Source organism: Mesoplodon bidens (genome assembly GCF_964165515.1).
Source record: "Mesoplodon bidens genome assembly, chromosome: 7".
In the NCBI taxonomy this organism is placed as follows: domain Eukaryota; kingdom Metazoa; phylum Chordata; class Mammalia; order Artiodactyla; family Ziphiidae; genus Mesoplodon; species Mesoplodon bidens.
Window position 1 is genome coordinate 106,101,071 of NC_138164.1, and position 15,065 is coordinate 106,116,135.

Sequence of the window (15,065 nt, forward strand, 5' to 3'; positions counted from 1 at the left end):
TTCTATAGATTTTTGGGGTCTTTTTTGTTCTTTGTTGTTTTTATTTTTTTAAATTTTGGCCACACTTTCTAGCATGCAGGATCTTAGTTCCCTGACCAGGGATTGAACCCGTGGCCCCTTCAGTGGAAGCACGGAGTCTTAACCACTGGACCGCCAGGGAAGTCTCCCACTCATTAATTTAAAAAGTCACTCATCCAGGGATGCACACATAAGGATTGGCCGCACCTGCGGGGGTTTTAGATTGCTGTAAGGAGAAACCGAGACAGGTAAAAGAGCTGAAATGACTCTAAGGTGACACCTTAGAGGAATTAAGCTCACAAACAGCACATGGGCCCACGATACAGTTTTCAGTAGTAATTTTATCCTGACAAACCAACTTTAAAATGTGGAATCGAGTTTCCCAAAAAGAAGGAAAGAGGAGCATCAAACAGCCAACCTCCAACTAACACCAGAGTCAGGTTCATGTATTTACAGAACTTATACTTTTGCAAGTACTTACTTAATTGGGAACTAAAGGAAATCCCACCCTGAAATGGCCAGGATGGAGCTCTTTTAACATTCCAAACCTGGTTTTTGCATTCTTAGAGAAATCGGTTTGATAAAACATCTTTTCAAAATTCTGAACCTAACAGAACAAAAGTCCTTCTAGGAGGAGCTTGCATTTCTCTCCCTGTGCCTTTGAGATGTAAATGTTCTACCAGGGCTCTCAGGAACTCTCATCTATCTAGACAGTCTCTAATTCCTGAGACTGGAGGGGAAAAAATGGAAAAGAGGCCTTTTTAAACTAAAGCAGGTAAACAACTTATTTAAATAGGAAAGCACATGTTTTTAGAAATTATAAATAGAGTTAATAAGTTTAAATAGAGTTAATAAGTTTGCCATTCTACAGAATGCTAATTAAGAGACAGTTCATAATTGCTTACTTCTTAGCTTTTACTAGAAATTAAGGTTTTTAAAGGTTAAAGAATGTAATTAAAATATATAATTAAAACTTCCAAAAATTAATAAGGAAAAAATATTTGTGTGCAAAGGAAAAAGAAGGTTTAAGGAATGGAAATGAATTTTGTTAAGGGAAAAGGAAGTAATTTTGTCCTAAAAAGAAGTTAAAGAGAGAGAGAGAGAGAGAGAGAAAGGGAAAGCATAGGACAAAATCTGAAGGTATAAAAGTTATAGAAGGTTATCTAGGAAAAGAGTTTTGTATGTGATAAGGACTGGTGAAGATTGGAATGAATTTAATTGGTTGAATGAGTTTTAATATTAAAAATAAGCTGGTACACAATTAGAATTTGGTTTTCTCTCTCTGTTAAGAGGGGCAAAGTTTTCTTGGAATATTGATCTGCTTTCGATAGCAGAATGTAAAGTTTCTCTACCTTTTAAACAATCTGTTGCAATTTTTTGTATTTGCCTTTGAAATCTTCTATTGTCACTTGATTAAGTGAATAAATATTGTTTCACAGTGACTGATGATCCTATTTGACCAAGTGTTTTGAAATCTTTTGATATCTTTGACAAACTTCCGTGTGTGCATCATGGGGTGTCTTACCAGGGAACTCCCGAAGTTCTTTTGACTTCTAGCTAAATTTGGGATACTTCAGAGAATACTAAAACATCTCAAGGAAAGAGATTAAACTAATATCTAACATAATATTTGGTATGTTTTGTGTGTTTTTTTTATTTTTAAATTTTATTTTATTTTTATACAGCAGGTTCTTATTAGTTATCTATTTTATACATATTAGTGTATATATGTCAATCCCAACTATTTGGTATGTTAAATTACAGGGGAAGCATTGTCAACCTTCTTAGGTTATAGTTTATGGGTAATTGTTATTAACATAAATGTTCTAGAAATTATATGAAATTTGAATGTAGATATAATGTTACATTATAACATTAATAATGTTATCAGTCATAATATGTTACCAGTCATAATTCTAGTTATTATTTCAATATTCTATGTCACAAAAATAACTAAATTTCTCTGACAATTGCATTGTAATCAGGTCTTTAACTATGCCTTTTAAAGTCTCTTGTCATTTATAGATAATTACTGTTTTGCTCTGATGCTTTTGCAAAAATGCTTCATTTTCAAGAAGATTCATAGAAAGGACTTTCTGATAAGTACAGGTTTCTGATAACTTTCAGATTATACTGCTGAATTGGGTAAGAAATTAAAGAATTCGAATGGAAAACCTGACGGCTTCATAAAACTATGAAGTATCAAGATCAACAAGCGTGACTTTTTGTCTGAAATATTATTGACTTTTAATCTTTGTTTTCCAGATATATGCAAACCTTTCCCCTTAAGCTGTGACTTACAGCAATTTGGTAAATTATACCTGTGTAAGCAGAACTGAAACATTTATCTTTTCTCTCTACCTGATCCCTCCAGAATTTGGAAACTCTTAGTATTCTTATTTTCATGGCAATATGGTTATTTGCATAAGTTCAATAAGAATCTACTCTCCTTATAACAGCACACAATTGGAAACATTCGTTATACTATCAAGGCTTTGATTGGAATGTCATAATAGAGAGAGATGTGCATAGGCTCAGATATGACCAGACAGCTTTAAGGAACCAAGATTGACTTTATGGAGCCATAAATCCCTTGAAAAAACAGTCTGGTATCTTGCATACAGGGTCCCCAACAGCCTTATGAGGTGAATAAAGAAAGCCACTTCCTGGCAGATGCAAGGGCCTCAAGAAGAAAGAGATTCACCCAAATTTATAGGTATTCCAAACAGAATCTGATGGCAAGTCCTTGGCATGTCTTTCCTGGCCTTGAGAGGACTTTTAAAGTTCAAATCTGAGATTCCTTATGAAAAGTTCCAACAAAGCCAATTTAAAACAGCATATATGATCAATTATACTTATGTAAATAATCAGGCCAGGTTTATTGAAACCAGACTCATTTTGCAAGCAAATTAGTCTTAATTTGGCTATATTTGGTAGAGATGAGGGTGGTTTTGGAGATAAGAATTATGTTTCAGTAATATACCTTTGTGGATATTAAGTTCTAGTGCTGTTAGTTGTCTTTGAGTTTTGGTATTTACTGCCGAAGACTCACTTCCTAGATGGCTCCTTTTTACTAAGTTGCATTATTGTAAGGTTTAATTGAACTATTAGAAGGACATTCTAATCTTGTTTCTGAAGCTTACCCTAGTTATGTTTGGATGAAGATCAGATGCCCCATGACCTGCAACAAGGAGATTGTGCATACTGGAAAAGACATCATTTAAAGAACTCTCTCCAACCTAGACGAAAGGATCCTTATCAGGTACTCTTAACTAGCCTATGTGCAGTGAAACTGAAGGGAATTGACTCTTGGATTCATTATCTCCCACTTTAAAAAGGACCTCTGTACCAGACTGGTCTATAGAGAGGACTGCTGACCTCAACATCAACTTAAAACGACACTCAGAGGAGAAACTACACCCACACCAGAAAAAAAAAGACAACACCAGAAGTAGACAGCTATTCCAAGATTCTGGGCCTGACCTGTGTGATCATTTATAATGTTTTCTTGGTTTCTACAACTGGTACATAAGTCCTATGCAGAGTTTAAACATCAATCCAGTTGTTGGGTTTATGGTCAATTACCTATGTCCAGTACTTCTGGTTTACCTTGGTGGATTTCTCCACTCCAAGGCTCTGATTGAATGACCCTTAGGAAATTTTTTCTAGAAGAAAGAAGTTATAGTTCCATTCAGGCCACTATTGATATTACTAGATGAGACCCCCTCACTTGGCCAATCAATCATACCTGCTCTGACCCTGGCCATAAAATACAATTTTTTTTTTAAAGGTTACTCACTCAAGCTCAATCGGAACAATGAGCTAAATTTCAGTCAAAAACCATAACCTCCTGCTTATTGGGAGAGACTGTCCCTCAATTATGGGATGGATTTATGTGGTTAACGCCAGGCTACAGTCATTTAAATTTAAAAGCCCCCTTATGTTGGGAACAATTAAATTATACTAAGGATAATCAGATTAATAACATTGGGAAATTGGGCTGAGTACCTTATGAACAATGTCACAATTTATCATTACCCTTAAATATAGTGACTGGTATGGAACAGACTGGGTCAGATGACCAGGGGCTGCAGCTAATGAAAGTTCTTAGTTTAAATTCCTACTTCAGACTTTATTAATGCTGCTAGCTATACTACTTGTACTCCGCCTATTCTACAAGATTGTTATTTCTTGTATTACCCAATGTGTAATTGAGCCTCCAACAAAAATAATGATGACTAAGCAACTTGAAACAGTTGACCAAATACATAGTTCTATAAAAAATTAAAATGATGGTAACAGTGTAACTCTAGATATGGGAAGAAGTAACAAGAGAGAATCATTTCCTGAACCATAACAGACTAGTAATACAGGTGGTTCAGATACTTCTATGGCTACAGTTAACAGGGTCTAGTCCAGTAATTTCACATTAGGCGGCATATCCACGAAATCCTCGCCTGACCTAGAAATAAGCCTTACTGGCCCCATGGGACAAATTGGTTATGAAATGCCTCCCAAACTTTGGTTAAATTTATGACCACAGGGGGGCACTGTAAAACAAGGAATGCTACTCACCATCCAGTTCCACTAGTCTACTAAAGATTAGTCTGCTAGTCCTTAGCCACTGTACTTGTGGAACTACAGTACACCCTGAAGGGAATTCAGGGTGAAGAACAGGATGATCTACTCTGTGCTTTGAGAAAACAGGTAAAACAGGCCCTTAGATAGTTAGACATGACAGGAAAATTTTTTATGAACCTAAATTCTTGCATCTTCCCATACTTAGAAAAGCCCTAAAATCATGAACTGAGATACCTGTTCCTCATGGCTAGCGGTAACCTTCTGCTGAGACGTATGCTGGATTGCACATACCCTTTAGCCAAAGTCACAGATACACTGGCCTCTCCCACTACCTCTTGGGATCAATTCCTCAGAGCTATGGAAGGCTGAATTAGACAGCTGATTCAGGGAGGGAGGGAAAAAAGAGTTCTATTTTAGAGTGTTGAGTTTCAGAAACTGTTTTAACATCAAAGGGGAGCCTGCCTATGGCAGCCAATGTGATAAAAGCATTTGGACAGCTACTTGGATGTTTTTAAAAACATGTCATCCCCCTTACTTCATTGAATCGCCACACCTACTGTGCATTGAAGAGGTATTTTTAGGACTTTCTAGTACTTTATACAGTTAAAAAACAAAATTCAACCCAGTAAATTTCCAAGATCTAATTGGCTATAAAAGATTCATGAATCAGGCAGCATGCCATCTCTCCAGAGGGCTACAGTAAGGGAAGGGTTTTTAAAGGCAGGACATGGAAGTCATAAACAGAAAAAAGGAGATTATTTTAGGCATAGGTAACCTATCCATGGGGAATGGAAGGGGTCTATATAGCAGATTATCTCATCTTCCTTTGGGGGCAATAGAGAGCCCATGTGACAGATTGCCTCATTGGTGCTGACGAAAAAATTCCTGACTGACTAGTTAAGACTACATTTCTGGGGGAGGTTGAAAGTTCAACTAGGTCAGGTATTAATCCCCAGTTTGGGGGCTTGTCCTAGCAATAAGTGACTCCATTTCGAGCCTATAGTTTTCTTTCTAACAATAGCAAAGTTGAAACAAGGAGATCCAGAGAGATGAAGTGACCTGCTAGAATCACAAAGCAGACCAAAGATCACTTCATTCCAAATCCCCTGGCGTTCCCCCTCATAATGCTGCCTTTAAAAATATATATATAGAAATGGGTCTGGGAGTCGGTTCCCTTCCCTTTCTAAAATTCGGAGAATATTTAGGAGCCATCTGCAGAGTTTGGGTGTGGAAATGCTCTCAGAAGGAAAGGATGCATTTTCCCCGTTGTGCGCCTCTTACTGCTCCTCTAACACCCTTTCCCTTTGTGCCTTTTTAGCGCGAAAAGTTTCTCAAAAGACCAGGTGCTCTGAGGCGCCTCTAGAACTACATTTCCCACAATGCCACAGGAGGCACTACGTAGCTGGAGAACTACATTCCCCGAAATGCCAAGGGGATTTTTAGAGGCGGATAAGCTTCCACTCCAAATTCAAGATCCAGTTTACCCACTCTATAGCCCAGATATAGTCACCTCTTTCCCCTTTCCTGCCAGAGACTTCCGTTCCCAGCTCGAACTTCCGACCCCATTCTTTCCGTGGGAGTGCTTGGGGAAAAAAAGGTAATCAGAGGGTAGGGCGCATGCGCTGACCGGCACGAGGTTTGGGCTGTGAGGAAGGCCGGCCGGTCCTTGGGCGCATCCCGCCTCGCGCGTGCGCAGACGATAAACCAACGCCCCAGTATTGAGGCGCGGCTTTAGTGGCGCGGCTTTAGTGGCGCGTTTTAGTGAAGTTGCACGTGAAGAACAGCTGTGGCCGGAGCCCGGTGAGTGCGACCCGAGACCAGGGCTCCGGGCCTGTACCCGGGACTGGGTTGCGGCGGCGGCCGCTACAGGCGGGACCAGGGCGGAGCCGCGAGGCCTGGCGAGCACCAGTGGAGAGGGCTCCGACGTTGCGCGGCGGGGAGACTAGCTGGGGACTCGGATCCTCGTTGCTATGCAACAGGGGGCGTCGTTAGTAGGTAACAGGGGAGGCGCGCGTTTCCGTGGAGAAGAGTTCCCAGCGCTGCTCCGAGGTCCGGTCAAGGCCGGGTGGCTGTCAGGCTGGGGGACGAGGCCAGCGCTGACCCCTTCGCCCCCGACTCCCGCCCACGGCCCAGCCTGCCGGGGCCCCGCTCCGAGCCCTTTGGGGTACCCCGAACCCCTGGGCCGCGCCGCATCCCTTGCCGGTGACGCCACCCAGCAAGCTTGGCAGGGGACACGCGGTTCGAAATAGCACATGCATGCCACTGACACCCTGTCTCGGGGAGGATGGGTCCGGGGGGAAGGCGTCGTGCGCCTGGGAGGCTGCCCCTTTGCCCGTCGCCCGGTCCCCAAACAGTTGCTGGGCAGCAGCAGCTGTCAGAGGTTTAGCGGGGGCTGCCCCACCTGCTGGGACGCTCACTTCATTCTTCTCAGGGGCAGCTTCACCCGGTCTAGCAGCTTCCTTTCCACGCAGCTGTGCTTTTCGGGTGGCCGCTGCATATTTGGATCAACTTTAAAATAGCCTCCTCTCCGCACCTCTCCATGGCTCTCCATTGCCGCCCTCACCGCTTCTTGGCGGGCTTCTAATACTCATTTAACAAGCATTTATTAGTCATTGTTCTGTGCTAGGCGCTGGGGATTCCAAGAAAAGTTAAGTCTGACGAGGAGGTGCTCAAAGTCTAATGGGGGAGCCAGGCATAGAAACTGGTCAATGATGCTGCAATGCAATGAGTGATATATTGGCAATTTGTGTACTGCAACGTTCCTATAGATGTTTACAGTTTACAAAGTTCTTGCAGAAACATGTTAACTCCTTGCAATAACTCGTAACCTTGCTTAACCCCATTTTACATTTGAGGAGACTGACACTCAGACAGGTTAAGTAATAAGACAGAAGCTTTTAGTGTGTGGCAGAATTGAGCCTGGGACGGAAGCAAGTCTAGAGTCCTCTGCCCACTGCTGCACTCTGGGGGCTTTGCCCAAGTAGACTTTTCCCTGCTGATCATTTGTGGCAGCTGTCCCATTATGCATCAGAAATCCCCGGGGAGCTCTAAAAGCAAACGCCTGAGCCCGTCTCTGGGGAGGGTCGGAGTAAGGAAGCCCCGGGGTGGGGTGGGGCAGACCCTCTAGCTTAAACCGGCTCAGGCCCTTCTCATGGGCAACCAGAGTCGAGAACCGCTGCTCCAAAGGAGCAAGTCCCACAATGATGGTGGAGAACCGCTGCTCCAAAGGGGCAAGTCCCTCAATGATGGGGAAATCAGAGCCGGCAGAGGGTACTAAGTCAGCTGACCCTCCTGCCACGTCGTGATTCACAGCGCAAGAGGAAGCTACCGGGAGGAAGGAGCCTTGGCAGGGGGTGTGGGGACCCCCCCACCCCGCCCTCTTAGCAAACCACAGCTAAACATATGTGGTTCCTCACTACCATAGTTCAATGAAGCAGTTTCCCCGGCTCAGCCCATCCCTTCCTGAGCCCCGTTGCAGCTGCCTGAACAAAAGCGGCGGGTCTAGTCCCAATTTTTTGCTGTCCTGAACCTCATACATGGTTCTACCTCATGTAGAACCATGATGTGTGAGCCCAGCAGGTGGGTCATCTTCTGGTGGGTGGTCTCCTCGTGGGAGTCTGGATAGTCCTGTAACTTTGTGATTGTTGATTTGGGGACAGAACTTTAAGCACCTTGAGGGCAGGGACCATGTCTTACTGAGGCAGAGTGGAGGTGTGGAAGGAGCAAAAGGGCAAGGTTTAGATCCTGGGTTCTGGAGTCAAGTCCCAGTACCGATGTGTGTACTTTAACAAGTCACTTGATCTCTCCAAGCCATTGTTTTCTGAGTAAAATGTGGAGAGTAGCAGTATCTTATACGATTGTTATAGGAGTTAAATGAGATGGTGAAAGAACAAGCACTTTGTAAATTATAAAGCAACACACACACTATGCACATCACACGCACTGTACACACCACACACACACAATTTGTTGTGGTTGTTGAGTGCCTGCTATTTTTCTGAGGTCAGGCATTGCAGGAGGTGAAGACGTTTAAGACATCCTTCCTCTCAGAGCTCAAGACTGCTTCGGCTCCTGACTACCATGGCTTCTCTTTATTAAAAGTATTTGATCGGGCTGAAGTGAGGAGGCGTAATGGTGGTGGGTTAGACTCTCGCTGCAGAAGAAATGAGAAAGATGTTGTAAAGCAGAAACTAACACACCATTGTAAAGCAATTATACTCCAATAAAAATGTTAAAAAAAAATGAGAAAGAATCCTGTTAAAGAAAACAATTGGATGAAAGGGACGAGCCAGTAATCTGCTCTCTTATCTGCAAAGGGCACACTCCAGAATCCTGTTAGATTTGGTTTCCGGTGCCCTTTGGAAGGTCAGCTGGCACTGCAATGCCAGCCTCCCCATGGAGAGTTTATTTCAAGGTCCCCCAGCTCCCCTCGACTGGAGCAAATGGCCGCCTGAAAGTCGAGGCTGGCAAAGAACGCAGAAGTCTGCTAAGGGGGCAGCAGCTCATGTCACCCTGACCTTCCAGAAAGGAGGAGACGACATCTGATCCCTCCTGGTGGAGGTCCTTGGATGTAGAATCCAACCCAAGATAGCAACCCTGCTCTTTATGTCCCCAGTGTGGTCATGACCCAGATAGACCAGGAACTGACCTATGCTTTCCTCATCTCTGACCACTGGCAGGCAGGAACCATCTGGTTCTTGATCTGTGCCAAAAAGAGTAGAAGGCTTCCCAGCCTGAGGTCGTTCCCTATGAACTGCATGTCTTGCAGCCCTGCTTTACCTACAGGCCTCAGGAGGGACTTAGAGCAGCTGTTTGTGGGCCAGAAAGGGCCCCGAGTGTGATATTTTTATAACCCCTTCTTGGACCCCGCTCCTTCCCACTAAACAAGAATAGGAATATCTTCTCTTCGCTCTCCTCCATCCTGATGGCTCCAGATTTCTGGCCAACTCCCGGAGTGCCCTGGTAACTATAAAAACTTCAAACACCTGGCTGCTCCTACCTCAGGGACATGGCTTAGCCTCTCTGCTCATCAGGTCTGAATCACAGAAACACCCTGGAGCTGCAGGTTCATTTCTGAGCCTGGAAGAGAGCGGGATTTGCTGGTGCCATTTGACTTTTCTCAGGCGTGGTGGCAAATAGAAGTTGGAACTGAAAACGTTTTTCTTGGCCGAACCCTCGCGTACTTCAATGAGTCGATACTTCTTGGGTCTTAATTTGCCTACAGTATCACATTACAGATGAGATCAGAGCACAAAGTGGTTAAGTGAATTGTCACCAGTAATTCATGGAGTGGATTGGTAGATGTCAAGTCTGTTTTAGCTCATGAATAATCTATTGTAGGACTTTCCAAATCACTTCTGAGACTGAAGTTGGAGAGGATACAACACAGTGCTGTGTGTGAGCGGGTCTGATGTCAGATGCACCTGGATTCAAATCCTGGCTCTCCCGCTTACTACTTATCCTCCCTCAGTTTCTTCATCAGGAAAATGGGGGATAAGAACAATACCTGACTGATGGGTTGTTGTGAGGATTAAATGAGATAGGTGGTGCATGGTTAACTTTCTGTTAATAATAATAATATCTTTCTGTAAAAGTTGTGCTTTAACTTCTTGCCTACGTTAGGGGCTGGGGAGTTGAGCTCATCTCTGTATCAGTGGGTCTCAACTTTGCACAGTGGAATCCCCTGGGGCGCTTTTGCAGGTCGAAGCCCAGGCCACACCCAGATGGTGATATCAGAAGCTCGGGGCTTGGGGCAGAGGTATCAGAACTTCGTGAAGCTTCCAGGTGGTTCCAATGAGCAACCACCTTCACTTCTGCATTTTGGAAGCAGAAGTTTGGGTTTAACGCCTGGCCTTTCTCCTTGGGCAAATGCTTAACTCCTAAGTCTCAGTTTCTTCTCCTCTCTCCCCTTAGCGGTGAGGAGCATAACACCCACCTCATGTGATGGTCCTGCAGAGCGAATGGCCTATGTACAGGGGGTTCTTATTTGAGCACCTAACTGAGCACTTTTCTTTACATCGTTACATAGCGATAATCCTATTCGAGTGCTATTTTTTAAGGTTTTTAAAAATATAAATATCAGCTTTATCTTAAGTAGATTATAACCTCCTTGAGGACAAAGCTGTATAGTCTTTTTCTTTTTAATAAATTTATTTATGTATTTGTTTGTTTTTATTTTTGGCTGCGTTTGGGTCTTTGTTGCTGCGCGCAGGCTTTCTCTAGTTGCGGCGAGCGGGGGCTACTCTTTGTTGCGGTGCCAGGGCTTCTCATTGTGGTGGCTTCTCTTGATGCAGAGCACAGGCTCTAGGCACACGGACTTCAGTGCTTGTGGCTCGTGGGCTCTAGAGCGCAGGCTCAGTAGTTGTGGCGCACAGGCTTAGTTGCTCCGCGGCATGTGGGATCCTTCCGGACCAGGGCTTGAACCCGTGTCCCCTGCATTGGCAGGTGGATTCTTAACCACTGCGCCGCCAGGGAAGCCCAAAGCCATATAGTCTTATAATTTTTTTTTTTTTTAATGCCCAAAGCACCTAAGACACAAAGGCAGGCCTTCGGGTTTTTAGAACTGGAATAAGCCTTAAAGAGATCTTCTCATCCACCTGAAGGCATTGACTGATACTTGCTGGCTAGTTAACATGCAAGTGGTAAAGAACGTGAGAGAGGAACCCGTGAATGAGACGGTTGTGCCCGGCTTAAGTTGAAGTCCGAGTTCTGCCTCTGTCAGCTAACAGGGAGGGGCGGAGGGGGGTGCTGGGGCCCGTCATGCTCGGGACAGTGGGTTTCTCGGCCAGTTCGGGTCCTCTGCTCACGCCATGCTTCTTCTCTGGCAGACTCAGCCATGGCAGGCTCAGGCAGCACTTCACCGTGGGGCAAGCATCTGTTCAAAGCCGTCCTGATGTTCCTAGTGGCCCTCGTCCTCCTCCACTCAGCGTCATCCCAGTCCCATCGAGACTTCGTGTCACCAGGCCAGCAGAAGAAGGAGGCCCCAGTTGATCTCCTGAGCCAGATCGGTCGATCTGTGCGGGAAACCTTGGATGACTGGATTGGGCCAGAAACCACGCACCTAGCTTCTGAGGTAAGGAAGATGTTCCCTGCTGTGGCTACGCGCATTGAGGACAGGGGAGCCATTGTTCATGGCCGCCCGCCTCGGCTCCGCATCCTCTGTGTATCCCAATCCCTGGGGCAGAGCCCCCAGTTCCACAGAATGAAGCCAGACAGCCCCGGCCTTTTGCACTCTCATTGTTTCATTCCTACCCCAGGGCCTTTAGCTCCACCCCCAGCTTTGCCTTTTTCCTGCCCTTTCTTGCCAGAAAGGCTGGGAAAAGAGCCATCTTTATCAACCTATGTCACCGGTGACTATAGAGTCTGGCTTTGGTCTAAATCTGACCTAAAGTCTTAAATTGGCAAAATATCAAGACCTGAGTTCATTCTTTCACCTTTAGAGGTGGCGGTGAGGATGACTCAGGGTTCTTAGGCAGGGCTGTCTCTTCTACCTAATGGCGTCCCAAGCATGCTGGTGCATACTTTTGATAGGTCGTACTAAACGGCTGAAACAATCATTTATAAAATGCATAATATAGAAGAGCTGATTGACTTCTTTTTCACTGAAACATCCTAGCCCTCCACCGATGTTACTTCACACACCTTCATGATTCCCTGGGAGGCTAGGAGGACCCCAATTTTACAGGGTGATTACTCCAGGGATTGGATGATCCCCCCCACATGCCCACGTTCACCCACTACTACCACCAAAGTATTCCAGCACATCAGTTGAACTAGGGCCCAAGTGTCCTGGGTTCCAGTTCAGACAGGAAGGAGAAATGGCCCGCCGTCCATCCCCATGCACTGGAAGGTGGCTGTGGAAGGGACCCCTCAGCCAGGCTGAGAAGCAGGTGGAGATGTTCGTGGGCAGCGGTGGTGAGACTCAGAAGAGAAGAGCATCATTAATCATGGCCTCAACTCATGCCCTGCTCTTTCCACAGACCTTGGCTCAGGTGATCTGGGCAATCTCATCGGCCATCTCTGTGGCCTTCTTCACTCTGTCTGGGATTGCCGCACAGCTGCTGAATGCCTTGGGGCTAGAAGGTGAGTGGCAGAGACCTGGTTAGGTCAGCTGGAGCTTAGCCTGTCCCTTCCTGTTTGTGGGAATTTATCTTTTCAGGGTCTAGACCTTTCCCTGGCTGTTCAGCATCTCCCAGGTCTCCCCAGAGACGAGCATAAGAGCGGGCTGCTAACTGCCGCATCATGCTAAGCCATAACATCTCATCTAACTGTCACCCACAGCCCAGAGATTTACTCCCATTTCATAGATGCAGCAGGCTCAACCAAGGGAAGTAGTCTACCCACAGTCAGCTGGGACCGGAGCTGAGATTTAAGCTCCGTGACCCCGTGGGAAAGGATTTTTCCTTGGCACGGGGGTTTGGCCCCTCCCCCTTTTGGTTCTTGACCAACCCTCTCCTTTCACGGCACCAGGTTGGCTGATTCTGTGACTCTCTCCCCTTCCAGGAGATCACCTCACCCAGGGCCTGAAGCTCAGCCCCGGCCAAGTCCAGACCTTCCTGATGTGGGGAGCGGGGGCCCTGGTTGCCTATTGGCTGCTGTCCCTGCTCCTTGGCTTGGTCTTGGCCTTGCTGGGGCGGATCCTGTGGGGCCTGAAGCTTGCCCTCTTCCTGGCCGCTTTTGTGGCCCTGGTGAGGTCAGTGCCCGACCCTTCCACCCGGGCCTTGCTCCTCCTGGCCTTGCTGACGCTCTACGCCCTGCTGAGCCGGCTCACTGGCACACGGGCCTCCGGAGCCCAGCTGGAGGCCAAGGTGCGGGGGCTGGAGCGCCAGGTGGAGGAGCTGCGCTGGCGGCAGAGGCGAGCGGCCAAGGGGCCCCGGAGCGTGGAGGAGGAGTGAGAGGGACCCCGGACGCTGCCACCTTCGTCATACCAAAGAGCCGAGCTGCTTCCGGGTCGCACAGCCCTCCTCCCAGCCCCCTGCCCCTTTCTTGTTCTGTCTCCGAACCCTGTCTCTGCACCAGCCCCCTTAGCCGAGAGAGGGAGAGAAAGACCATCCTCCCCCGCTGGTCCTCAGGGGCCCTGTCCTCTGTGGTTCTCTGTCTGGGGTTGGTTCTCCTCACCCTTTCTCTGCTCCCACCTGTCTCAGCCAGGGGAAGGTGGGGGTCCTCCCGCCAGCTTCTGCATCTCCTCTCAGCAGACACCTCTGATCACTTCCAGTGGCTTCCCATGACTCAGCTGCTGCCTTGCCTTCCTCCGACGCTCTTGCTCTCCTGTCCTTCTCTAGCTCCTCCCCTGCCAAGTCCCCAGCTTCCCTCCTGTTTGTCTTCTCCTTCTAGCCCTGTACTCCAACCAGACCACAGTCCCTCAAGGCATGCTCCCGTCCCCTTCATTGCCCAGCGTGGGGAAGAGGCAGGGCATTTGGGGCCTGAGGGGAAGGGAAGTGGGGAAGTTCCCGCCTGGGGCCCAGGCCGGGATGTACATTGAATCTGTTACAAGTGCCTTAATCCGAGCCAGCAGGGCCCTCTGCTTGCCCGCTGCCGTACTGTATGTAGGAAACTGCCCTGTAGCTGCTTTGTGTCAAGAGGAAAGTGGTTCCCCTCAGAATCTTGATTTTCCTTCAGCCAGAGCAAAAGATGACTGCTTCGTAGGCTTGTGCCTGCAAGCAGGACCCTGCAGTGGCCATGAGATCCCCTGTGGGGATTTCAGAGACCCTGAAGGAGGAAGGAGGGTTCATCTTCCTGTCTGCGCAGCTCCGGGCGGTTCTCCATCTCTCTCTCCATCACTGCCACCAGGGAGCTCGCTGATCAGTCGCCTAGGAGGAGCGCAGAGCAGACGGCAGAGATGCACCTCACAGCCCCTTCCCTTCTCGTGCTCTGCAGCTGCACGCTCCCCACCAGGGCGCTCATTCTTCCTTCGAGGCTTTGGTGGAGGTGGGTGGCCTCTGCCAGGCCCCACACGTGATGTGAAGAGTAGAGAAATGCCCAGTTCTTACTGTTGAGGTTGGATATGGAATCACAGCTGCAGTGAAATATATTTTTATCAGCGCTTGGTTGGTTTTAAATAAAGTGCACGCTATTTTATTATCTAGTTCCGGATCAGATGTATTTGCTCGAAGTCTGGCTTGCTTTGATTGCTCCCTCTCCAGCTAAACAAACCCATTTCTGTGGAGCTGCTCAGCTTTCACGACTTCTCCCTGCAGGTGTCAGGTAGTGTGAAGCTGGGAGAAAGGGAGGGAGTGCGAAAGGAGGCTGGTACCAGGCACCCTTCCCTCCGGGGTGTGAGGAGTGAGGAGGGCACACGCCCCCATTACCAGACTTCCAGGAACTGACCAGCTCTGGCAATAGTGTGCTTGTGGGGGATGGGGAGGAGGGTACCTCCTCCAGCCCTGTGTGCAGGAGTGGCGAAGGCTGGCCCGCAGCCAGAGAGAGGCTTGCCTGCCCTCCCAGCTTCCCCACCAGACAGGAGTTTC

The 15,065-nt window shown here is 47.2% G+C and overlaps 1 protein-coding gene across 2 annotated transcripts; it reads left to right on the top strand.

Annotated features, from left to right (window-relative positions):
• Nucleotides 1-6,242: 6,242 nt before the first annotated feature.
• On the top strand, nt 6,243-14,683 carry TMEM109 (transmembrane protein 109). 2 transcript variants are annotated; one of them, XM_081238664.1, is made up of 4 exons: nt 6,243-6,399; nt 11,427-11,671; nt 12,579-12,681; nt 13,102-14,683. In XM_081238664.1, exons 2-4 carry the CDS (start codon nt 11,435-11,437, stop codon nt 13,491-13,493), a joined length of 732 nt encoding a protein of 243 aa, XP_081094790.1. In that variant the 5' UTR covers nt 6,243-6,399; nt 11,427-11,434; the 3' UTR covers nt 13,494-14,683. The 2 variants fall into 2 exon arrangements, with proteins under 2 accessions (XP_081094790.1, XP_081094789.1); XM_081238663.1 differs by lacking the exon at nt 6,243-6,399 and adding an exon at nt 6,406-6,594.
• The last annotated feature ends 382 nt before the right edge of the window (nt 14,684-15,065 follow it).

Excerpts from the sequence above, each read along its gene's own strand:
- TMEM109 (XM_081238663.1), top strand. The coding sequence starts at position 6,570 with ATGCAACAGGGGGCGTCGTTAGTAG. Across the intron at positions 6,595-11,426 it reads ACAGGGGGCGTCGTTAGTAG|ACTCAGCCATGGCAGGCTCA; the intron begins GTAACAGGGGAG and ends CTTCTCTGGCAG. Across the intron at positions 11,672-12,578 it reads CCACGCACCTAGCTTCTGAG|ACCTTGGCTCAGGTGATCTG; the intron begins GTAAGGAAGATG and ends CTCTTTCCACAG.